This window comes from Rhinatrema bivittatum, chromosome 12 (assembly GCF_901001135.1).
Source record: "Rhinatrema bivittatum chromosome 12, aRhiBiv1.1, whole genome shotgun sequence".
NCBI lineage: Eukaryota > Metazoa > Chordata > Amphibia > Gymnophiona > Rhinatrematidae > Rhinatrema > Rhinatrema bivittatum.
Window position 1 is genome coordinate 22,635,545 of NC_042626.1, and position 24,404 is coordinate 22,659,948.

Genomic DNA, 24,404 nt, shown 5'->3' on the forward strand with positions numbered 1-24,404 from the left:
CCTCTGTCATGTATACACAAATGTTATTTAAGGACAACCTCTCCTGTTCCATAAGCAACCTCATTCACAGACCTTTGTTCCTTACCTGTTCAGATGTGCATCGTGAACGCCCTTTTTTTTTTTCTCAGAAGGATTAGTTAAAGTGACAGAGCAGCAGATGGGATTAAATGTTCCATTTGGGGAGGATCTTACTGTTCAGAAAAGATTCTCTGTGTGGTTTTCTATCGCTTTAGAAAGGTGTTTAATAAGGGCAGTAAGCAGATGCCCTAAGGTGTGGCACCACCCGTAAAAAGAGGACTGAGAGAAGAAAAATATTTTCTGGGAGCGAGCCCAGCGGCAGTGCCATGCAGAGGACTCGGATTCGATGCCCCGGTCAGGTGCTTCACTCCCTGTGTCGGCTAACAACTGGGGATGCTGCAGAGGCAGCGCTCTCGACCCCTGTGAGAAAGGGGAGGAGGTGGGGGGGTTGTTTCCAAGTGGCCAGACTTTACAGGGCCACGTTAGCCAAGGACCACACAACAAGGGCTGAGCGGAACTGGGAAGGGGAGGTAAAGACAGAGAAAGCATCCCAGGTTAGTTGTAAATGAAGATTTCTGAAACCATAACCCAATTGAGGCCAGTGCTGACTGAGCTGGAAGCCAAGTTAAAAAAAAAAAAAAAAAAGAACTGCAGAGCTAATTATACTTATTACAGACTAGATAATTCATGGTGATTATACGGCTATGATAAGTGGATAACCGAATCACAATTGTTCCAAGGTATACAAGCAATATCAGGCAAAAGAAATCTGACCTCTCTGGACCTGCTGCTCTTGATTTCTTTGATCCAGCACGCCAGGAGAAATGCGCTCACTACCAGAGGGTATATGCACTGCCTCAGGTCACTGCTTACACAATGCTGGTATACCAAGCTCTGCAAACTTTTCCGTGCATACAACGCTGCCCTTCGAGGCTGCATATAGCTCATCGTATAAGCAGCACTGCTCTGCAAAGCTAGGTACACCTCTCCCTACGTATCATGCTGCTCAGTATGGCTGTGTACACCACTGCCTGTGTACAACAGTACTCCGTAAAGCTGGGTACCAACCTCTCCCTGTATACTAAACTTTTCTGTAAAGCTGCGTACATAGGAACATGGAAATGACGGCAGGTCTGCCCAGCGAGCTTTTTATGGGAGCAACTGGCATGTTCCTCTAAAGGGTAGCAGCTTCCATTCCATGCAGTTATTCCCACGCCTTATGCTAGCCCATAAAAATTTACTGCTGGCAACATTTTTACTGGGCGATGAAGCTCCTTGAAAATTCAGACAGTACTGCTCGACGGGCTCTGCTTTTGGACTTGGCCGTAGAAGCAGTCCTGTGTTTTTTCCTTAATGTCTGCGCATCAGTACCCCAGACTGTAAAAAATGTCAGGGCTCGTGTTGGTTGTCTCTGAATCCAATTTCTCTCTCCCCCCCCCCCCCCCCGCCATCGAAGCAGAGAGCGATGTTGCAGTTGCATGAAAAGTATCAAGGCTTATTGGTTAAGGGTGGTAATCCCATGCCTTCTGTTAAGGGCGGTAACTGCTGCTCTGTGCTGGTTACCCCCATGCTCATCAGTTCCCCAGACCGTAAAGGTCGGGGCCCTTGTTGGTTGATTCCAATTCCCTGTTCCCCCCCCCAAGTCTCCCAATATACAACATTGGTCGGTGAACCCCTCTTTCTAGACGTGGCACGGCTCTGTAAAGTTTTGCGCACCTTTTCCTGCATCTGTAACACTGAGCATAGCTTTCTTTACACAGCGCTGCTCCCTAAATGTCGAGGGTTCTTATCACATACCTGCAATGGCACTTTACAAAAGAGCTCATTTTTTTCCATTAAATATACCTGAACACTTTAAATATTATAAATATAATTTATATTTAGAGTCCATTCAGGTTTTCATAGTTGCAGCATTCATTTTCTTACACAATGTATAAAATATTTATTTACAATTTTACAAATGTAGCCAGTGATCATAATATTTAAATATGCTCTTATCTCAGGCTCCCCTCTGGCGCACAGCTCTTCACGTGACAAAACCGCTACCCAGTTTGGAACTGTTCAGCATGAGCAGCAGTGTCTGACCTGAAAGGATCCATGGCATAGCAGGGTAGTCCTAGTTTATTTTAGGGATGTGCATTGGTCACATCCGTTTCGGTGGGTGCGCACATACCTCACCGACTCTCTAGTACACGCGGGAAAATGGAGAGCATGTGTGTATCTCATTATTAAAAAAACACGCATGCTCTCAGTTTCCTGCATGAACTAAAAGGTCGGTGAGGTACGTGCGTATCCGCCAAAATGGATGTGATGAATGCACATCCCTAGTTTATTTGTAAACAAAAAAAATATATATATATATAATATTACATTATTTACAAGGTTTTGACAGCACAGGGTAAGAGTGCACTGGCAGAACTATATAGGCAGGGGGTAGTCTTAATGCTGGAACAGCAGAGAATGCCAGAGGGCAGGAGTGAGGTGCATTGACAGAGCTGTGTGTGGGGCCTCGGCACTGGAATAGCAGAGGGTGCTGCAGGGTAGGAGTGAGGTGCATTGACAGAGCTGTGTGTGGGGGCCTCGGCACTGGAATAGCAGAGGGTACTGCAGGGTAGGAGTGAGGTGCATTGACAGAGCTGTGTGTGGGGCCTCAGCACTGGAATAGCAGAGGGTACTGCAGGGTAGGAGTGAGGTGCATTGACGGAGCTGTGTGTGGGGCCTCAGCACTGGAATAGCAGAGGGTACTGCAGGGTAGGAGTGAGGTGCATTGACAGAACTGTGTGTGGGGCCTCGGCACTGGAATAGCAGAGGGTACTGCAGGGTAGGAGTGAGGTGCATTGACAGAGCTGTGTGTGGGGCCTCGGCACTGGAATAGCAGAGGGTACTGCAGGGTAGGAGTGAGGTGCATTGACAGAACTGTGTGTGGGGCCTCAGCACTGGAATAGCAGAGGGTGCTGCAGGGTAGGACTGAGGTGCATTGACAGAACTGTGTGTGGGGCCTCAGCACTGGAATAGCAGAGGGTACTGCAGGGTAGGAGTGAGGTGCATTGACAGAGCTGTGTGTGGGGCCTCGGCACTGGAATAGCAGAGGGTGCTGCAGGGCAGGAGTGAGGTGCATTGACAGAGCTGTGTGTGGGGCCTCGGCACTGGATTAGCAGAGGGTGCTGCAGGGTAGGAGTGAGGTGCATTGACAGAGCTGTGTGTGGGGCCTCGGCACTGGAATAGCAGAGGGTGCTGCAGGGTAGGAGTGAGGTGCATTGACAGAGCTGTGTGTGGGGCCTCGGCACTGGAATAGCAGAGGGTACTGCAGGGTAGGAGTGAGGTGCATTGACAGAGCTGTGTGTGGGGCCTCGGCACTGGAATAGCAGAGGGTACTGCAGGGTAGGAGTGAGGTGCATTGACGGAGCTGTGTGTGGGGCCTCGGCACTGGAATAGCAGAGGGTGCTGCAGGGTAGGAGTGAGGTGCATTGACAGAGCTGTGTGTGGGGCCTCGGCACTGGAATAGCAGGGGGTGCAGCAGGGCAGGAGTGAGGTGCATTGACAGAGCTGTGTGTGGGGCCTCGGCACTGGAATAGCAGGGGGTGCTGCAGGGCAGGAGTGAGGTGCATTGACAGAGCTGTGTGTGGGGCCTCGGCACTGGAATAGCAGGGGGTGCTGCAGGGCAGGAGTGAGGTGCATTGACAGAGCTGTGTGTGGGGCCTCGGCACTGGAATAGCAGGGGGTGCAGCAGGGCAGGAGTGAGGTGCATTGACAGAGCTGTGTGTGGGGCCTCGGCACTGGAATAGCAGAGGGTACTGCAGAGTAGGAGTGAGGTGCATTGACAGAGCTGTGTGTGGGGCCTCGGCACTGGAATAGCAGAGGGTGCTGCAGGGCAGGAGTGAGGTGCATTGACAGAGCTGTGTGTGGGGCCTCAGCACTGGAATAGCAGGGGGTGCTGCAGGGTAGGAGTGAGGTGCATTGACAGAGCTGTGTGTGGGGCCTCGGCACTGGAATAGCAGGGGGTGCAGCAGGGCAGGAGTGAGGTGCATTGACAGAGCTGTGTGTGGGGCCTCGGCACTGGAATAGCAGGGGGTGCAGCAGGGCAGGAGTGAGGTGCATTGACAGAGCTGTGTGTGGGGCCTCGGCACTGGAATAGCAGAGGGTACTGCAGAGTAGGAGTGAGGTGCATTGACAGAACTGTGTGTGGGGCCTCAGCACTGGAATAGCAGAGGGTGCTGCAGGGTAGGACTGAGGTGCATTGACAGAACTGTGTGTGGGGCCTCAGCACTGGAATAGCAGAGGGTACTGCAGGGTAGGAGTGAGGTGCATTGACAGAGCTGTGTGTGGGGCCTCAGCACTGGAATAGCAGAGGGTACTGCAGGGTAGGAGTGAGGTGCATTGACAGAGCTGTGTGTGGGGCCTCGGCACTGGAATAGCAGAGGGTACTGCAGGGTAGGAGTGAGGTGCATTGACAGAGCTGTGTGTGGGGCCTCGGCACTGGATTAGCAGAGGGTACTGCAGGGTAGGAGTGAGGTGCATTGACAGAGCTGTGTGTGGGGCCTCGGCACTGGAATAGCAGAGGGTACTGCAGGGTAGGAGTGAGGTGCATTGACAGAGCTGTGTGTGGGGCCTCAGCACTGGAATAGCAGAGGGTACTGCAGGGTAGGAGTGAGGTGCATTGACAGAGCTGTGTGTGGGGCCTCGGCACTGGAATAGCAGAGGGTACTGCAGGGTAGGAGTGAGGTGCATTGACGGAGCTGTGTGTGGGGCCTCGGCACTGGATTAGCAGAGGGTACTGCAGGGTAGGAGTGAGGTGCATTGACAGAGCTGTGTGTGGGGCCTCGGCACTGGAATAGCAGAGGGTGCTGCAGGGTAGGAGTGAGGTGCATTGACAGAGCTGTGTGGGGCACTGGAATAGTGGGGCACTGCATGGCAGGAATAAAGTGCATTGCCAATGTTATTTATTAGAAATATGCTCAGTCTCTAACTGTACTTTACAACAGTCTCTTATTCACATAGCAAAGAGCACTACCTTAATTAAAGGATAAAATAATGTTAAATGAACAGAATAGATCCGTACAGTAAAATATATTAAAGATATCATATTAAGCAATTGGAATATGATGAACACTGGCCAGGTTTAAACATTTTTTTGATATATAAATATTTAATATTTACATAATGTACAATAAATGTTTAAAATGCAGAAATACTCTTTTTCCAAGTGGAAAATCAGATAGAACCCTAGTGGATTCAAGTGAAGTCAGTCATTGCACCTATGGAAATAGGCTAGCCTTCCCCTACGGAGAGTATGGACCATCCATCTCCTGAATAAAGGAAGAGCTTATCCACCCGCTACAGAGGACAGAACTCATTGCTCCCTCTACACAGGGCACAAGCTATTCATTTCCAGCAGAAGGCATATATTAGCCTTTCCCTAAAAAAGTACTGAGTCTCTCCTTCCTTTATAAAGAGTACAGGTTGTACTTCTCGTATAGTCTGTCCTCTGTATAAAGGGCAGTTCTCCCATACTGAGTACCGTGGATCCTTCACTTTCTGCACAGATGTGTCCTCTTCATATAATCCGTTGGGTGCTACGTCAGAGGTAAGGTCTAGGCCACTTCACATGCGACAGATCTACCCAAGGGTAGACGAGGCACTGCTGTCCTTATGAGCTTCAGGCTCCAGATGCCCCCATGGGACACACAGCCCCCAGGACACGTGGTTCCCAGGCGAGCTCCCCAGCCAGCAGGGTGCGGGACGCTGCTTCTCTCCATCTGTCTCTCATAGCACAGTCTGAAAGAAGAAACACACAGAGGAGGAGATGAGAAACTTTCGAAGATTAAAGAACCAATGAGATGCAAGGATCGGACAAGGACCCCATGTAAAGAGAGAGGACTGGGGACCCAATTTGATCTGCCTATTGGAGCATACATCTTTGTCAAAAGGGCGCTACGAATAGCTTAAAGAGGTATTAATTCTCAATTACACCTGGTTCTCGTTATGTGTTCCTGGACAGGCAGGGGAAAGGCTAAATCATCCATGCTGGGATTAGAACTCATGACTGTCAGGTTTATACAGACAGTACAGAAGAGACATCACTCCAGCCTGAAGCCCAAAAAACTGAAATTCTGCAAAAGCAGAATGGACGCCAGATATTATGGTGGTGGGGGGGGGGGGGGTCCTAAGCAGCTGATGCGCCAGGCCCTACAAACCCCGCAGTCTACCAGCTGCCACTGCAACCTGCAGGACTGGGCCAACTCCAGCTATTTATAGGCATTTATTGAATTATAGCAATCAGCTGCCACGCAACTTTCCAGTGGTATTCAAAGACACTGGAAAGACATCTTTTAAAAAAAACAAAACAAAACTTTTCTTTTGGAATGTTTCATAGCATAGGCGTCAGAATGGAGTGGGCCACCCGGGCCGAGACTCGACCAAATTTTGATCAGAAGTCCCAGACGTGCTGCCGTTGCGGTGCCTGTCTCATGATCTGCACGTCTTGCTTGTGAGACCAGCAGGAGGCAAGCAGAGAGAGCCGCAGGTTGGCAGCAGCCCTTCTCAAACAAAGCAAGAGAGACCGCACACAGATAAGGAAATGGCTTGCTGGGGGTGGGGAGGGGTCTGAGGCTGGTTTGCTAGGACGAGGCTTGCTGGTGGGGGGAGGAGTCAAGGCTGGCTGGTTTGGCTGGGGGAGGGTCCGAGTCTGGAGCCTAGCTGGGGGGATTGAGGTGGGCTAGCTGGCTGGGGGGGAGGGTCTGAGTCTGGAGGCTGACTGGGGGGGGATTGAGGTGGGCTAGCTGGCTGGGGGGGAGGGTCTGAGTCTGGAGGCTGGCTGGGGGGATTGGGGTGGGCTAGCTGGCTGGGGGGGAGGGTCTGAGTCTGGAGGCTGACTGGGGGGGATTGAGGTGGGCTAGCTGGCTGGGGGGAGGGTCTGAGTCTGGAGGCTGGCTGGGGAGATTGAGGTGGGCTAGCTGGCTGGGGGGGGAGGGTCTGAGTCTGGAGGCTGGCTGGGGGGATTGGGGTGGGCTAGCTGGCTGGGGGGGAGGGTCTGAGTCTGGAGGCTGGCTTGGGAGGGAGGAAGTTGGTGAATGCTAGAGGCTGACTGCGGGGGAGGGGAGGCCGGGAGGAGAGGGTGGTCAGAGTTGGAAGCCTGCATGTTGTGGTTGGGGTTGCCTGCCTGTGAGAAGGGGGGTCAGTGCTGGAGGCTGGCTGGCTCTCTGCTATGTACAGGACAGAGAAAGGGAGTCAGGAAATACTGGTGCTGGGCAAAGATACTGAGGCTGGGTTGGGGGAAGCAAAATATCACAAGGGGGAGAGGGCAGAAGTGGTTATGTTAGGGCCACCAAGTCTCTGATCTTGGTGGTGGTTGGGGTGAGTCCTATGTAACAACGCCCCCCCCCCCCCCTTCCATTCTCCAAAAGAACAAGGCCGGAAGCTCAACAACTCCAACGTAAAACCCCTCGATGGGGGCTTGGCTTAAGCGTAGGGGGAAATGTATTTTTGTTTCTAGTTTTCCAGTTTTGCACTGCATAAGAATTTGGCTTCTTGGGCTTTCCATTTCAGATTTTGCCTGCACATTTGAAATTTGTGGTCAACTATTCTGTATTTGGTGAAGCTCTTTCTGTGGTCTGCAAGTGCGTCCGAGCTGTAGGGATCTGTCGCAGTCTTGTTCATGATGTTTTAGGCCTAGGGGAAGTGGGAGGGGTTTCAGTGTTTATCTACTAAACTCCTTTTTTTTTTTTTTTTTGCAGGGGGGGTGTTTTATCAAGAGTTTATCGATTAAAACCTAAAATCATAACCTCTAATCGCAGAGTATGATTTGCACAAAGGATGTGTGCAGGAAAGAATGACATTAACTGCCCATGTAAAGTGAGAAAATGGCTGTGGGAGCAGAGGGAAGAGTTGGGTTGATTTGCTTGCCCTCCCCCCCCCAACCAAAAAGGCAATTCTGCTGCCCCCCTGTTTCAGTGGCCTAAGTATCCTGTAGTCTATGGACATCGGTGCACGAGATAAACTTTGCTCACCTTCATGGTGCCATAAATCCAGTCCAGGTAGGAGATGACCTTGGTATAGACGCCAGCCTTCCCTGGCTGTGCACAACCAATGCCCCAGCTGACGATGCCCACCTGCTCCCATTTCTTCCCGCCCTCGATCACCAGCGGGCCCCCGCTGTCACCCTGTGGAGAAAAGGGCAGCAAGCATCAGCACAAGGGGAAACAGGAACGAGAACGGACGTCCCTCACAGGTTTCTCTGAGAATAAACTCAACGTCTGAGGAAAGGCCCCCGCTAATGCCCACCCCTAAGAAGTGAACTCCTAGAAGAGACCTACTTTCCATATGCCCGCACTAGCTGAAGGGATTCATGGTCTGCAGTGGATGAAAAGAGAGAAGCTTCAGATCATAAAAACCTCCCAGTAACTCAGGAGCTTCCAATCCCCCACCTCCCTTAAAGGAAAGAGTCCTGGTCCTTTAGTCATTGGGCCTATAAGGCCACAGTCACTCCAAGATGCTTCCATCCTGTGTTTTCTCAAATGACCTCTGCTCACACCTTTGAGGTGCCTGCACTCCCACAACCCACTGGCATCTAATTCTCAGGCTATAAAAGGTATTTGGGCCTTTTACTTATTCTGAAAGTTTGAGTCTGTGGATGATGCTGTGACTTCTAAGAGGGGTGAGGAGGAAGAAAAACGGCAAACCTTACAGAAGTGAACAGAGAAGGCTCTTGGCAAAATGGAGAAAGTCTCCTGTAGTTTAGCGTGCGGACAAGAGACAACCCTGGACCCCAGGACCCCAAGGACAGCTCTGACGCGGAAAGAGAACCCCGGGGCAGTCCCAAACTCACAGACCTGGCAGGTATCGGTGCCGCCCTGGATGCGTCCTGCACACATCATGCTGTCCAAGATCTGCCCAGAGTATTGCGCGTTGCAGGTGGGATTGGGGATTAGGAAGATCTGTGCTTCTTTTAGCTGTGAAGACAAAGTTCCTGCAAAAAAAAACAACCCAATACGGCAGAATGAGAGAGTGCATCAGCCTGTCCTCAGAGACAGTCACAGACGTCAGCCTTCCATCCTGAGAGATGACCAGAGACTGCCTCAGTCCTAAGACTCGGCATCAAATCATGACTGGTAGAATCATAGTAACATATAGTAACGTAGCAGTGTCGGCAAAAAAAGGACCGCATGGTCCATCCAGTCTGCCCAGCAAGCTCAAGGTGGTAACTGCCACTGCATGCAGGCCACTCCCATATTTCCCGAAAGGGTAGTAATTGTCGCTCTGTGTAGTTATCCCCAAACCTTACGATACCCAGAAAAATTTCAGCTAGTAACATCTCTTACTGGGTGCTTGACATGCCCTGCTTACGGACCTGGCCGCAGAAGCAGCCCCGAACCCCTCCCCCATGTCTGCGCATCAGTACCCCAGACCGCAGAAATCGGGGCTCTCTTGGCTGTTGTCTGAATCCAATTCCCCTTCTCCCCTGCCGCTGAAGCTGGGAGCAATGTTTCAGTTGCATTTAAAGCATCAAGGCTTATAGGTTAAGGCTAGTAATCTCCATGCTTTCTGCTAAGGGTAGTAACTGCCGCATCAGCAAGTTACTCCCATGCATGCTTTTTACATTTCCTTTAGGACTTGGCCGTAGAAGCAGTCCTGTGCTTTCCCCCTTATGTCTGTGTATCAATATCACAGCCCGTAGAAGTCGGGGCCCTCGGTTGTTGTCTGAATCCAATTCCTCTTTTCCCCCTGCCATTTGAGTGGAAAGTAACTGCTGTACCAGCGAGTTATACCCCCCCCCCCCCTCGGCATGCTTTTCTCATTTCTGTCTTCTAGCCTTGAATCGTTTACTTTCAATCTTCTGCAAAATTCTTGCTGATGACTGCAAATCGAAGGTGCTAGCGGGCAACAACAAATGGACAAGGAACATGCACGGAACGTCCCAGAGCTCCCGACAAGGCTCCATTCACCCACTTTCCTCAAACATTCCAAGCCACGAGGCCGGGCCCTGTTCAGCATTACCTCCTTCTGCAGTGTAACCCCAGCCCGTCACCCACAGCTCAGCGTCAGTTTGTAGGCTCTCATCAAAAGCTGGCAGACAAATTGGTTGAATGCTCTCTGGAATGAAAGGGGGGGGGGGGAAAGGCCAGGTTAAAATCTTTCTTTAAATGACTGTCAGGAGGGGATCCCCTCGATCAGGGAACTATTCCGGGGACTGACTGTGCACACTCCTGCACGCTGCTGCAGTAGGATACCTCATCTCTCTCCAATTCCCATTGGCTCCTCATTACCCGGCACGCTTATCTTCCAGCTCCTGGGTAAACTCTTTGCAGCTTCCATGGCTCAGAGGAGCTGCTTGCTCCGTCCTGTTAGAATCCCATTGCTCTTCCTTCCCGCCTCCAGTCCTGTTCCAGTTTCGGACCCAGCTTCCCTGCTTCTCTCCTTTGGACTGACCTCAATTCGGCTTTCTGATTGCACCTTGTTTATCTGCTCAAAGGTGTCTGGCCAATGCTTACAACCTAGGGTACCTCCATTATTCTACTCTCAAATGCAGCTAGTAATCCCTTACTACTAATGTTACTCCTTTAATTAACTGCTGCAATCCCCATCAAGCTCCCTGCCATCTCTAATATAGCCCTCTTCAAATCTTTCTGTGCTTAGTGTAAACCTTAAAGCTAATGTACAGGAACTCAGACAGATTTAATTGTAATCCACTTTGAGACCAACTAGGTAAAGGCAGAATATCAAATGTTTATAAATAAATAAGATATGGTCCTTCATGTGCTTAATATTACTGTCCTCCACTATTTTTATTGCAGATTTCTGGGAGATCCTGCAGGATCTCAGGATGATGTCCTCCAATGTATGTAAAATCTCTATAATAAAAACAACTTAGGGGCTCCAGGTGATTGTTGTGTTTCATCTGCGCACGTGCAATATAATGATCTCACCCAGAACAGTAGGAGAGGTTATAGGCCGCGAGGGGGGAGCACTGACATCTGCATCTGCAGAGGCACTGGCAACGAAAAAGCTGGTGGGAATTTCTGGGCCCTACCAGCAGAAGGAAACAAAAAAAAATCCAACAAACTGAGGCAATGACAGAGAGGAGCAAATTGATGGCGGGGTGGCATTTTATGTCCGGGATGGCATAGAGTCCTACAAGAGACTAAATGCACAATCAAATCTTTATGGGTAGAAATGTGTTGGGGAAGAGTATAGTGACAGGAGTATACTACCATCCACCTGGCCAAAATGATGAGATGGACAATGATATGCTAAGAGAAATTAGGGAAGCTAACCAAATTGGTAGTGCAGTAATAATGGGAGATTTCAATTTCCTCAATATTGACTGGGTAAATGTATCATCGGGACACGCTAGAGAGATAAAGTTCCTGAGTGGAATAAATGACAGTTTTATGGAACAATTGGTTCAGGAACTGACGAGAGAGGGAGAAAGTTTAGATCTAATTCTCAGTGAAGCGCAGGATTTAGTGAGAGAAGTAACGGTGGTGGGGCCACTTTGCAATAGTGATCATAATATGATCTAATTTGAATTAATGACTGGAAGGGGGGCAGTAAGAAAATCAATGGCTCTAGCACTAAACTTTCAAAAGGGAAACTTTGATAAAATGAGAAAAATAGACGCGCAACAGACGTGGTCATTGTTAAAAAATACCATTCTAGAAGCACAGTCCAGATGCATTCCATACATTATTAAAGGTAGAGGAAGGTCAAACAATTGCTGGCATGGCTAAAACGTGAGGTGAAAGAGGCTATTTTAACCAAAACATCTTCATTAAAAAATTAGCATCAGAAGAAAATAGGAGAAAGGCTAAGCATTGGCAAGTTCAATGCTTAGGCTCCGATAAGACAGGCTAAGAGAGAATTTGAAAAGAAGACGGCCATAGAGGCAAAAACTCATAATAAAATCTTTTAAAAATATATCCAAAGCAGAAAGCCTGCGAGGGAGTTGATTGGAGCATTAGAAGATTGAGGGGTTAAAGGGGCACTTAGGGAAGATAAGGCCATCCTGGAAAGACTAAACAAATTAATCTTTGCTTCGGTGTTTATTGAAGAAGATGTTGGGGAGATAACCATTCTGGAGACAGTTTTCAAGTGTGATGATTCAGATGAACTGAACCAAATCATGGTGAACCTGGAAGATGTGGTAGTCCAGATTGACAAACTGAAGAGAAGTAAATCACCTGGACTGGATGGTATACACCCCAGGGTTCTGAAAGAACTAAAACCTGAAATGTCAGACCTAGCTCAATTAATTTGTAACCTATCATTAAATCATCCATTGTACCTGAAGACTGGAGGGTGGCTAATGTAACCCCAATATTTAAAAAGGGCTCCAGGAGTGATCCGGGAAACTATAGACCAGTGAACGTGACTTCACTGCTGAGAAAAATCGTGGAAACTGTTATAAAGAATAAAATCACAAAACAGTCTTGCCTCACAAAACATGTGGACAAAGGTGAACCGGTAGATGTAGTGTATTTGGATTTTCAGAAGGCGTTTGACAAAGTCCCTCATGAGAGGCTTCTAAGAAAACTAAAATGTCATGGGATGGGAGGCGATGTCCTTTCGTGGATTACAAACTGGTTAAAAGACAGAGAGTAGGATTAAATGGTCTGTTTTCACAGTGGAAAAAGTTAAAAACGGTAGAGTGCCTCAGGGATGTGTACTTGGACTGGTGCTTTGCAATATATTTATGAATGATCTGGAAAGGGGTATGACAAGTGAGGTGATCAAATTTGTGGATGACACAAAATTATGCAGAGTACTTAAATCTTAAGTGGACTGTGATAAATTGCAGGAGGACCTTGCAAGACTGAAGATTGGGCGTCCAAATGGCAGATGAAATTTAACGCGGACAAGTGCAAGGTGATGCATATAGGGAAAAAACCACCTTGCTGTAGTTACACAATGTTAGTTTCTGTCTTAGGAGGAACCACCCAGGAAAGAGATCTAGGGATCATAGTGGATAATACATTGAAATTGTCGGCTCAGTGTGCTGTGGTGGTTAAAAATGCAAACAGAATGTTAGGAATTATTAGGAAGAGAATGGCAAATAAAATGGAGGATGTCATAATGCCTCTGTATCACTCCATGGTGAGACCCCATCTTGAATACTGTGTGCAATTCTGGTCACCACATCTCAAAAAAGATATAGTTGCACTGGAGAAAGTGCAGAGAGGACTAAAATGATAAGAGGCATGGAACGGCTGCCCTATGAGAAAAGGCTAAAGAATTAGAGCTGTTCAGTTTGGAGAAGAGATGACTGAGGAGGGATATGATAGAGGTCTACAAAATCATGGAAGGACTTGAACATGTTAATGTAAGTCAGTTATTTACTCTCTCAGATATTGAAGGACTAGGAGGCACTCCATGAAGTTAGCAAGTAGCTCATTTAAAACAAATAGAAGAAAATTATTTTTTACTCAGTGCATAGTTAAGCTCTGGAATTCATTGCCAGAGAATGTGGTGATGGCAGTTGGTGTAACTGGGCTTAAAAAAAGGTTTGGATAAGTTCCTAGAGGAAAAATCCATAAACTGCTACTAATTAATAAGCATCACCATATACCCCATCCCATCCTCACCTTCACACACCCTCTGCAAGCCTTCTGCTACCTCTTTACCCATGGCTTCCCCACTGAACGCCATCATACAGACACCAAGACATGAACATGGAGTCTAAAGTGAAGAGCCCACTGGTAGGGTTGGCGAGCACAGCCCCTAGAAGGGGGAGTAGATTGAAATAATGCAATATATTCTACCAGAGACTGAGCTTAAACGTGTGAGAAACTGGAAGGCAGAGATTTTCTCCTGAGCTCCCACCATTAAAAAACCCCCCAAACAAACCATAAATAGATCCATACATTTGCTTCCATTCAGTAAAGAGGCACCGATTTACAAACTCCCCTTCCCGGCATCAGGCGTGCTTCTAACACAGCCACTCAGGGTGCACTTTGTTTCCTTGTGCTCACACGCTAGAGGGGGGTATAATGAATCCCGCTGTCTGTCAGCTTCTCACCTGAGAAGCTCAAGTCAGACTGGAGATGGATGAGGCCAATATCATAGGCTTTGTTGGTGCTGCTGTTGTACTGGGAATGAATGAAAATCTTATCCACACGGGTTGCAAAGATAAACGACAGAGTGGAGATGCCGACTTGGATGCGCCAGTAATCCAGCTGCTGCTGTTCCCTGCAGGGAGAAATGAGCAGTTATCGCCAAGAGTTCCAGTGAGTTCCCAAGCTGGCTATCTGCATTTGGTACAGCAAAGTACACTATTCATATGGGAATGCTCTGTTGTGGCATACTGTAGTGCAGTATTGCTATGATGTACTGGGGGTGGGATACTGTAGTGCAGAATTGCTATGATGTACTGGGGGTGGGATACTGAAGTGCAGTATTGCTATGATGTACTGGGGGTGGGATACTGTAGTGCAGAATTGCTATGATGTACTGGGGGTGGGATACTGAAGTGCAGTATTGCTATGATGTACTGGGGGTGGGATACTATAGTGCAGAATTGCTATGATGTACTGGGGGTGGGATACTGTAGTGTAGTGCACTATGATGTACTGGGGGTGGGATACTGTAGTGCAGTATTCCTATGATGTACTGGGGGTGGGATACTGTAGTGCAGTATACCTATGATGTACTCGGGGTGGGATACTATAGTGCAGTATTCCTATGATATACTGGGGGTGGGATACTGTAGTGCAGTATTCCTATGATGTTCTGGGGGTGGGATACTGTAGTGCAGTATTGCTATGATGTACTGGGGTGGGATACTGTAGTGCTGTATTCCTTTGATGTACTGGGGGTGGGATACTAAGTGCAGTATTCCTATGATGTACTGGGGGTGGGATAGTGTAGTGCAGTATTCCTATGATGCACTGGGGGTGGGATACTGTAGTGCTGTATTCCTATGATGTACTGGGGGTGGGATACTAAGTGCAGTATTCCTATGATGTACTGGGGGTGGGATAGTGTAGTGCAGTATTCCTATGATGTACTGGGGGTGGGATACTGTAGTGCAGTATTCCTATGATGTACTGGGGGTGGGAAAGTGTAGTGCAGTATTGCTATGTTGTTCTGGGGGTGGGATACTGTAGTGCAGTATTGCTATGATGTACTGGGGGTGGGATACTAAGTGCAGTATTCCTATGATGTATTGGGGGTGGGATAATATAGTGCAGTATTGCTATGATATACTGGGGGTGGGATACTATAGTGCAGTATTCATAGAAACATATATAGAAACATAGAAATGACGGCAGAAGAAGACCAAATGGCCCATCCAGTCTGCCCAGCAAGCTTCCCTCATTTCTTCTCTCATACTTATCTGTTTCTCTTAGCTTTTGGTTCTAATTCCCTTCCACCCCCGCCATTAATGTAGAGAGTGGTGATGGAGCTGCATCCAAGTGAAATATCAAGCTTGATTAGTTAGAGGTAGTAGGGGTAGTAACCGCCGCAATAAGCAAGCTACACCCATGCTTATTTGTTTTTACCCAGATTATGTTATACAGCCCTTATTGGTTGTTTATCTTCTCCCCTGCCGTTGAAGCAGGGAGCTATGCTGGATATGCGTGAGGTATCAGTTTTTTTCTTCTCCCCTGCCGTTGAAGCAGAGAGCTATGCTGGATATGCATCGAAAGTGAAGTATCAGGCACATTTGGTTTGGGGTAGTAACCGCCGTAACAAGCCAGCTACTCCTCGCTTTGTGAGTGCGAACCCTTTTTTCTTCTCCCCTGCCGTTTAAGCAGAGAGCTCTGCTGGATGTGTGAAGTAACAGTTTTTCTTTTTCCCTGCTGTTGAAGCAGAGAACTATGCTGGATATGCATTGAAAGTGAAGTATAAGAATGGAGTGATCAAGCTAGTTGAAAGCCATCAGGAATAGAGGAAGGTGGAGGTAGTAATTTGGATATTTGGTTTGGGGTGGTAACCGCCGTAACAAGCCAGCTACTCCCGTCTTTGTGAGTGCAAATCCTTTTTTCCCTATGATGTACTGGGTGTGGGATACTGTAGTGCAGTATTCCTATGTTGTACTGGGGGTGGGATAATATAGTGCAGTATTGCTATGATGTACTGGGGGTGGGATACTGTAGTGCAGTATTGCTATGATGTACTGGGGGTGGGATACTATAGTGCAGTATTGCTATGATGTACTGGGGGTGGGATACTATAGTGCAGTATTGCTATGATGTACTGGGGGTGGGATACTATAGTGCAGTATTGCTGTGGGAATGCTCTGGCTGGGACACACTCCTTTGGGTGTGGCACACTATATGGTTTTCCTACCTGAACACACTGGACTTGGAAGACTCTATAGTGTGGGATTCCTCTGGTAATGCACTGGATTCAGCACTCTCAGTGTGGCATTTTTATGGTGATCTTCTGGGTGTGCCACACTATAGTGCAGCATTCCTAAGATAATGCTCTGGATTTAGCACCATACAGTGTAATATAATTTCCTATGGTGATACTCTAGGTGGAGCACAATATAGTGTGACACTCCTATGGTACACTGATGTGTGGGCTCCCTGCTCAGACAGCAGCCCGGACCTCAGTAGCATCTCCCCACCCCCTCACCTTAGGAAAAAAAACTGTTGCGGACTTACTTTTGAAAGCAATGGGCTGCCGTGAGGATCCAGGAGGGGCTAATGATGCTGCCCCCACAGACGTGCTGACCTTTGTACTGCAGGCTGACCTGCCAAGGCCAGTTCTGGATGATGGAGTTGCTGCCCCCAACAATGCGCACCTCTTTCTGACCCTTGCCACAACCTGCACCCACGGAAAAGAACGAAAGCGTCAGGGAGGGCTGAAGCCTGGGGTAGTGGGAGGGAGCATGGAAAAGGTGGGGCTGAGGGGGAGGGGAGGGGGAAATGGAGGGCGAGTGGGAGGGCTTGGAAAGAGGGTGTAGGAAGTCTGTTAGAAAAGGGGTTACAGGGAGGGTGGTGCTGGGGGAGGGTGAAGGCAGATGGGGTGAGAAGAGGGGAAGGCTGGGGAGAGGAGGAGGACAGCAGCAGCAGAGAAGTGTTATACTCACCTATACAGCTGAGCGAGACCACATTCCCAGAACCGCAGGCACTAGAAAGTTAAAAACAATGCCCTTTAAATCCATGACCCTTCTGCACACGGTGAGTGTGTCCCTGCGATTATTCCTCAGAAGCGTTTCTATAACCTTCTCAGAGATCATGCTGCCTGCAAGGCTCAGTACAGAAGTACCGAAAGCGAGAGAGCTCGTCTTCCCCTCCTCTGAGAATCTCAGGATCAAACGCTCGGCCTTGCACTCACCCGTTGACCAAGGTAGACTGGATTCCCCCGTTGCCGGTGATGTCAACTCGGCTGTAGACTTGCGTGGGCATGCTGTTATTGGCAATGGCCACCGGGCTGGAAGAGGGGTCACTGAAAAACAAGACGGAAGGGAGGGTCAGAGATAGGGAGGAGCTCCTCTTGACATAGAAGTGGCTCCATTGTCCCTCCCTGCACCACAGATGTTTCTCACTGTGTGACAGCGCAGCATTACAGAGAAGCTCATCCCTAAGTGCCCCGTAGTGGAAACGCTGCATTATCTAGAATGGCATCTCAGCTTGGTTACATGCTTCTCTCTCCCTTGAAGGAGGTTCTGCATCATTTTTGGAGTGCCTCCCCCCCCCCTCCCCCGCAAAGAAAGGACCCCCATGTACAAGTCCCAAAAAGGCAGATGTTGCAGAGACAGGTGAGGCCGGACACTGCTCTGCCCTCCTCTCTCTGCACTTGGTCTCAGCGGGTTACACCCTGTAAGTGCGTCCTATACTGGCGATTTCCGGGATGCTTGGAAAGTGCTTGAGGCCTGGGACTGCGTGTCCATGTAACTCTCTGTGTGTGGACTCGTGGGCATTTATTTTATTTATTTATTTATTTAAATTTCTTATATACCGGCATTCGCGATGGGAGTCGCATCATGCCGGTTTACAAATAACAAGGTGTGACAACAGAATAAATACTTAATAACTTAAAAACATTAACATGTGATAGAAGAATAAGGTAGCAGTTACAATAAAACAGGGATAAAATGCAACTTGGAATGAAGAGAAGGCAAAAGAGAGATTAACACTGAGATAACAAAAGAATGACCAAGGTAAATAAAACCAAGGTAAATAAAACCTGCCTCATTAAAAAAAAAAAAAAAGGCACAAGCGAAGTGCGGATCGGTCAGTACCTGTTGAAGCCCAGCTGACCGCAGACGGCTTTTGCTCGGTTACTGTCCCAGCCATCGTAGCAGACAAGGGCCCAGCTCTGACTCCCCTGGTTGAACACCTGCAGGAGGGACCTGCTGTTGGAGATCCTCACTGCAAAAAAACAGAAAGCATTCGGCAGAATGAGCGGAGGCAGTGGGGAAGGGGAGGGGGAGCTGCTCCTCGCTGTACCGAGATGGGGGGGAGGGATGGAAGCAGTCATGGGGAGGGGGTCAGTTCCTCACCGCTCCACCTCCTCAGGCTTCGAGGGGTTGGTAGGGAGGTGGCGCTTCTGGGGTGAGGGAACGGGGCCCGTGCTCACCATTCGGTAGGGTTTTGACTTCCATTGGCTTCACACAGCGCTGCTCATCCTCGGCACCCGCACAGTCAGACTTCCCGTCGCACACCTTTTCTATGGGGATGAACTTGAAGGATCTCATGCAGAAGATGTAATAATTATCTAGGACAACCTTAACTGTGAAAAAAAAAAAATCCCAGAGAGTTTGCACAGATCCCCGAGATCCTCCCTGTACCTCATTCATAACCTGTCTCCTAAACCTTAAAGGACTGTGAGAGGTCCTGTTCTTACCACAGTGCTCTCCAATACTACAGCCACCCATGAGGGTCCCACCCTCTCCACAATACTACAGTCACATGTAAGGGTCTGATGCTCCCCACAATGCTCCCCAGAGCAACAGTCACATGTGAGGGTCTCGTACTCCCAGCACTATAACTGCATGTGAGGGTCTCGTACTCCCAGCACTATAGCCACATGTGTGGGTCTCACTCTCCCCAGCACTATAGCCACATGTGTGGGTCTCATACTCCCCAGCACTATAGCCATATGTGTGGGTCTCGTTCTCCCCAGCACTACAGCCACATGTGTGGATCTCACTCTCCCCAGCACTATAGCCACATGTGTGGGTCTCACACTCCTCAGCACTATAGCCACATGTGTGGGTCTCACTCTCCCCAGCACTATAGCCACATGTGTGGATCTCGTACTCCCCAGCACTATAGCCACATGTGTGGATCTCGTACTCTCCAGCACTATAGCCACATGTGTGGGTCTCGTACTCCCCAGCACTATAGCCACATGTGTGGATCTCGTACTCTCCAGCACTATAACCGCATGTGTGGTCTCACGCTCCCCAGCACTATAGCCACATGTGTGGATCTCACTCTCCCCAGCACTATAGCCACATGTATGGGTCTCGTACTCCCCAGTACTATAGCCACATGTGTGGATCTCGTACTCCCCAGCACTATAGCCACATGTGTGGGTCTCCTACTCCCCAGCACTATAGCCACATGTGTGGATCTCACACTCCCCAGCACTATAGCCACATGTGTGGATCTCACACTCCCCAGCACTATAGCCGCATATGTGGGTCTCACACTCTCCAGCACTATAGCCACATGTGTGGCTCTCACACTCCCCAGCACTATAGCCGCATATGTGGGTCTCACACTCCCCAGCACTATAGCCACATGTGGCAGTGGCTCTTGACAAAGTGTTTTTGGGTGTGGAGAGCTCCTAATTGAAGAGACTGTTTCTAGAATCCTTTTCTGTCTTTACGATAAGTCCATGATATTCAGTTCAAACTGGCCCTCCCCTTTTTCATGCTGAGGACCTAAAAGGAGAGAGTGGGAGAGTAACCCCATGATGAAAGAGGAAGGAGGTCGCAGACATTTTCAGGGTGATCAGTCACTCATGGGGAAATGAGAGAGACTTACTCAGAATTGCAATAATGATAATTGCACCAGCCACCAGCAGTGCTGTGATGATTGGGACCCCAATCCTTTTGAACATAGCCATTTTGCCGGATTTTTCTGTAGTGGGGCTTGCAGCAGTCCCTGGGACCCTAGCTGCACCCGCAGCCCGGGGACCACTGGCAGCACCAGCAGCTGTAACCAAGGAGAGAAAGTGTGGCATGCATTACCATGACATTGCAAAACAGGCAACCAATAGTGGCAGAAGAGAACATGAGATAGGGGCTTATTACCATGACATCACCAGTGACGAACCGATAATGTTAGAGGAGGCCATGAGGCAGGAATGTATGCCATGAAATTACAATTAATTAACCAACAGACATTTATTTATGATTCAGTCCTGGAGCCTGATTTATTAAGGATTTTCTCCCATTCTGTGATATCCTGCTACATATCTGAAAATCCCAAAGCAGGAGGCAATAAAAATATATCATCATACAAAAATATATCTACAATTAAAACAAATAAATCCCCTCTCCACCCTGTCCTCATCCCTCAAAAAAATCCATTCACCATACTATGTCCCAGTTCCTTCCAAATCTCTCTCAGTCCCTACCCATCAGAACATAACTTAGGGGAGGGAGTGATGAGCAAAAAGGCGATGGAGATGTCGCAGAGCTGTAGGCAGAAGTCGTGCACCATTCTCCTTCTGCAGTGACTTTGTCAGGGGGTTATGTCCATACTGACAGCTCCAGCTCTTGCCTTCCTCCCTGTTCCTTCCCCACCTTCTCCTCCCCCTGCTTCTCTCCCTCTCTTTCTCAAAGCCTGTGACCCAGTTTGCAGACCTATAAAAGCCCTTACCTCTTCTGTGCAGTGGCCGTTCAGTGTCATAGTCATTCTCCTTTACACACTGTGAATCAAAGCAGAGAAAGAAACCAAACAATGAATGACCTGGAGAAGCGGAAGAGGGTGTGCGGGAAGGGAATGGATTGCATTCAGGTCCTGCTTCTTTCACCAGTTAATGTCCAGTGCTCCCTGAACAGAAACCCTTGCTCCAGAGGCCAAGGAATCCTGTGAGTGTCCCATTTGGAAAGTATCAGATAACAATGTGGGTGCCAGAGGCATCTCCCGAGCCCGATAGTTTGCATGGGAAAAGACTGTCCGAGAAGAGTCTACTTCCACTGGGAATGGACTTGGATAAATACTGTGGAGGATCAAAAGCTTCAGTTCTATTTCCATAGCGAACCGAAATGGACTTTGATCCTGGGTGCACCCACTGGCTGAGGAGAAGGGTCAGAACTGGGTATCTGAGTACTCAGAATGTACTCTGGCTCTGGACCTAGTGGGATTTGCAGTACAGGGAGATCCATGAGCATATATTGGGCACATGGTAACAGAGAAACAATGGGGTTAAACTTGTATGAATGTAACCCCCTTTAATGTCAGCATGGGGGGAATAAATATTTCATTATCAAACCTCTGCTTGTGTCTGATCAGTGAGAGATCCTATGAATGAGCAATGGGGATTTATTGGAGGTAGGGCTGGAATGATCCTATGGCTATAAAATCATTTGGGAATATTCTGTTAAGGATGCCATTTAACATCTGCATTTAATAGTGCTGTCAGGTTCTGATGACCACTTGCTCTGTCTCTGTAATGACCAAACTGTGCCTTGTCTGTTCTGTATATTCCCAAAACGGAAGTTTGGAAACACAAAGCCCTTTACTTTTAGAAGGTACCCAGATGTATTGGTCCACTAATTGTAGGTCATTATGTAGTCTCTGGTCAGAAGCCTCTCTGCCCCACATGCTTTCTCCTGGGTTTTGACTGAGATGAAAGGAAAAGTTTGCCCGAGCAAATCAACCAGATTCATTGTCATTGCCACATGGACAAACAGAGTTGCCTAGTGATTAGAACATCAGGCCATGAATCAGGAAACCAAAGTTCAAATCCCACTGCTGCTCCTAGTGACCTTGGGCAAGCCACTTTACCCTCCGTAGTGTCAGGTTCAAACTGGGGGGCCGTTGCAATAAAGTGCACTCAGCCTAGCACACAGCTTAACACACGGTTGGACACTCTAGACTAACACCCAATGCAATAATGGGATTAGCGCATCCAGACAAGCTAATAGTGTTCATCATATGTAAATGCCATGTAGATGACGCTATTAGCTATTACCCCTGATGCAGAAAATCACTGCTCGGCTAATGTACCCTTTTTAACAAAACAAATTTAACGCCAGCCCCGGAGCTGGTGTTAAGTCTTACCACGAATCAAAGGCGCATTATTAATCAAAGTTGTGTTTGGATTCTGGCCTTCCTTTGCAAACAACCAAAAGTGCCAGCCTTGATCTTCTGCCAGTCGTCTGGCCCAGCTTAAACACTAACGCAAGTTGTGACAGAGAAATCACAGCAACTTTCTAAATTTTTATGCAAGAGCCAAAAAAAATACTCAAGTGATAGATACTGACTTCTCAGATGACTGTGAGAACCGGCATCAGAAACATTTCAGCAAAGCCCCCGATACCCTCCTGCATATTCTCAAAACCATGCAGCAGTGTTTGCCCGCATTTGTTTTATGTCACAATGATGTGACCGCCACGTGGAGAAATGAGAGAGGAACAGACTGGAAGGGGACAGCGTGAAAGCAGAGCTCCAGATCTGCATTGCAAAAACCAAGTACTTTCACTTCCTGGGGAACACATTTCTGTCAGGCGCAACTCAGTTACTGATCGCTGTTCAGTCTAAACGATATATACTTCATCATGTGTCCATATGTATCTTGCTTCCTCTCTCGCTTATCAAATTATGGGGCGAGAAAACGGACACTCGTATTGAGCACTCATTTTCCTAACGGGCGCACAGCCACAGCTCCCCTGGGTGCCTAATGCTTTTGAGTGCTAGGGATGCAAAATTTTCCTCTAGCGCGTCCTTTTTAGCGCGGCAGCTCAATTACATATTGCAATGGGCGCCCAGGGACTGTAGATGTGCGCACATTAGGAAAATGTGCACTTAACACGAGCACCCATTTTTAGGGATGTGCAATCGTTTTTTGACGATTAGGAAATTCGTCCGATATTTCCTAAATCATCATGGATCGGGAAACCAATAAAACAATTGAACTTTCCCTGAATTTTCGTGAAAAATCATTTTTCGGCTTAGTGTGCACCAACAGGAGTTAGCTAACGGGAGTTAGCTCGCACTAAGCCGAAAAACGATTTTTCATGAAAAAAAAAAAATTGCCGATCTGCGGGAATACGAGATTTTCCTGTGGCCACATGAACTCGAAAGCGGAAATGATCAGGCACCCAATGCACATCTCTACCCATTTTACCGCCTGCTTTGATTGCATCGGCCCTTAGATTGTAAATCCTCTGGGGATACGGAAATACCTACCCCTGAATGTAATCTGCTTTGAAGGGTTGAAAAGCGGAATAGAAATTAAATAAAAATGTCACTTCCAGTAAACGTCTGGCCTGAGGCTGCATCAGGGAGACAGTTACAGGAAAGCAAGTAAATCCAGTCTAACGAGTCCTTGTGCTCAGTCACCAAAATGAACCATGGTCCTTGAGAATGAAGAGAGAGAATGGCTGCACTTAACTGATACGAAGGCTACGAACCCGCTCTTCAACATACTGCATGACTGGAATTCTCCTGTGGGGTAAGATTACGATTTTTCTTGTGTATGAGAGAAGGTGATTGCTTTCTTTTGTACAAGGTATGCTGGGGACAAATGGTGTTTGATTGAGGTCATCAAATTGTAGCTGCTTAAAGAGATTATTGCCATGACTGGAAACTCCAGTGTCACAGCTCAAAACCCGAAAGTGTCACAGCCTAGAACTCCACAGACGTTACAGGCTGATGTCATTTATACTGCACAGTATCTGGGTAGACCAGGCACAAAGTTTTTGTAAGAATTAGGGATGAGCATTTGTTTTGTTTTGTTGGAACTATGAAATGAAAGAAAAAAATGCCAAAATGTTATTTTTTGAGTTTCGCGTTTCTGCGCACTAACAGAAATTAGTGCGCACTAACCACAAAATTAGAGAAAAAACCCCCAAAAACAACAAATCATTTTAAAAATGAAATCAAGCAAAAAACATACACACACACAAAAAAAAAAAGAAACACTGAACACCCCTAGTAGGAATTACTAAACAGGGCCCCATTCTCTAGCAATCTTTTCACCGCTGGTATTCTTTCTCTAAGTCCTAGGCCTGAGAGATTTCACCATAGACACACAGGAATGAATAACTAGAACAATAATAAGAGATTGAAAGCTAGGGAGTGGCACAAAGTTACAGAACAGCCTATTGTCAGGAGGTGATATTTGGTACACAGAGAGCAGGCGTGGGACAGCTGGGATCAGACCTTTAGTACAGTGGTTCTCAATATTTTTCAATTGTGGCACCCCTAACAGATGATGTGACACACTGCACACTATGCTCTGCAGCTGAACTAAAAAAA

The 24,404-nt window shown here is 47.9% G+C and overlaps 1 protein-coding gene across 2 annotated transcripts in view; it reads right to left on the bottom strand.

Annotated features, from left to right (window-relative positions):
- Positions 1-4,624: 4,624 nt before the first annotated feature.
- The window catches only part of TMPRSS4 (transmembrane serine protease 4), a 32,700-nt gene continuing 12,920 nt past the window's right edge, over positions 4,625-24,404 (bottom strand). Inside the window, exons 2-13 of one of the 2 annotated variants that reach the window (XM_029572265.1) lie at positions 20,799-20,847; positions 19,959-20,129; positions 18,544-18,696; positions 18,206-18,335; positions 17,299-17,409; positions 17,051-17,091; positions 16,623-16,785; positions 14,030-14,199; positions 10,012-10,107; positions 8,847-8,983; positions 8,025-8,177; positions 4,625-5,793 (exon numbers count right to left, since the gene is read on the bottom strand). In XM_029572265.1, coding sequence (XP_029428125.1) covers positions 5,782-5,793; positions 8,025-8,177; positions 8,847-8,983; positions 10,012-10,107; positions 14,030-14,199; positions 16,623-16,785; positions 17,051-17,091; positions 17,299-17,409; positions 18,206-18,335; positions 18,544-18,696; positions 19,959-20,129; positions 20,799-20,847 — 1,386 coding nt within the window. In that variant the 3' untranslated portion in view covers positions 4,625-5,781. Of the gene's footprint in view, positions 5,794-8,024; positions 8,178-8,459; positions 8,984-10,011; positions 10,108-14,029; positions 14,200-16,622; positions 16,786-17,050; positions 17,092-17,298; positions 17,410-18,205; positions 18,336-18,543; positions 18,697-19,958; positions 20,130-20,798; positions 20,848-24,404 lie in introns of those variants that run through there. The other variant, XM_029572264.1, reaches the window with a different exon arrangement.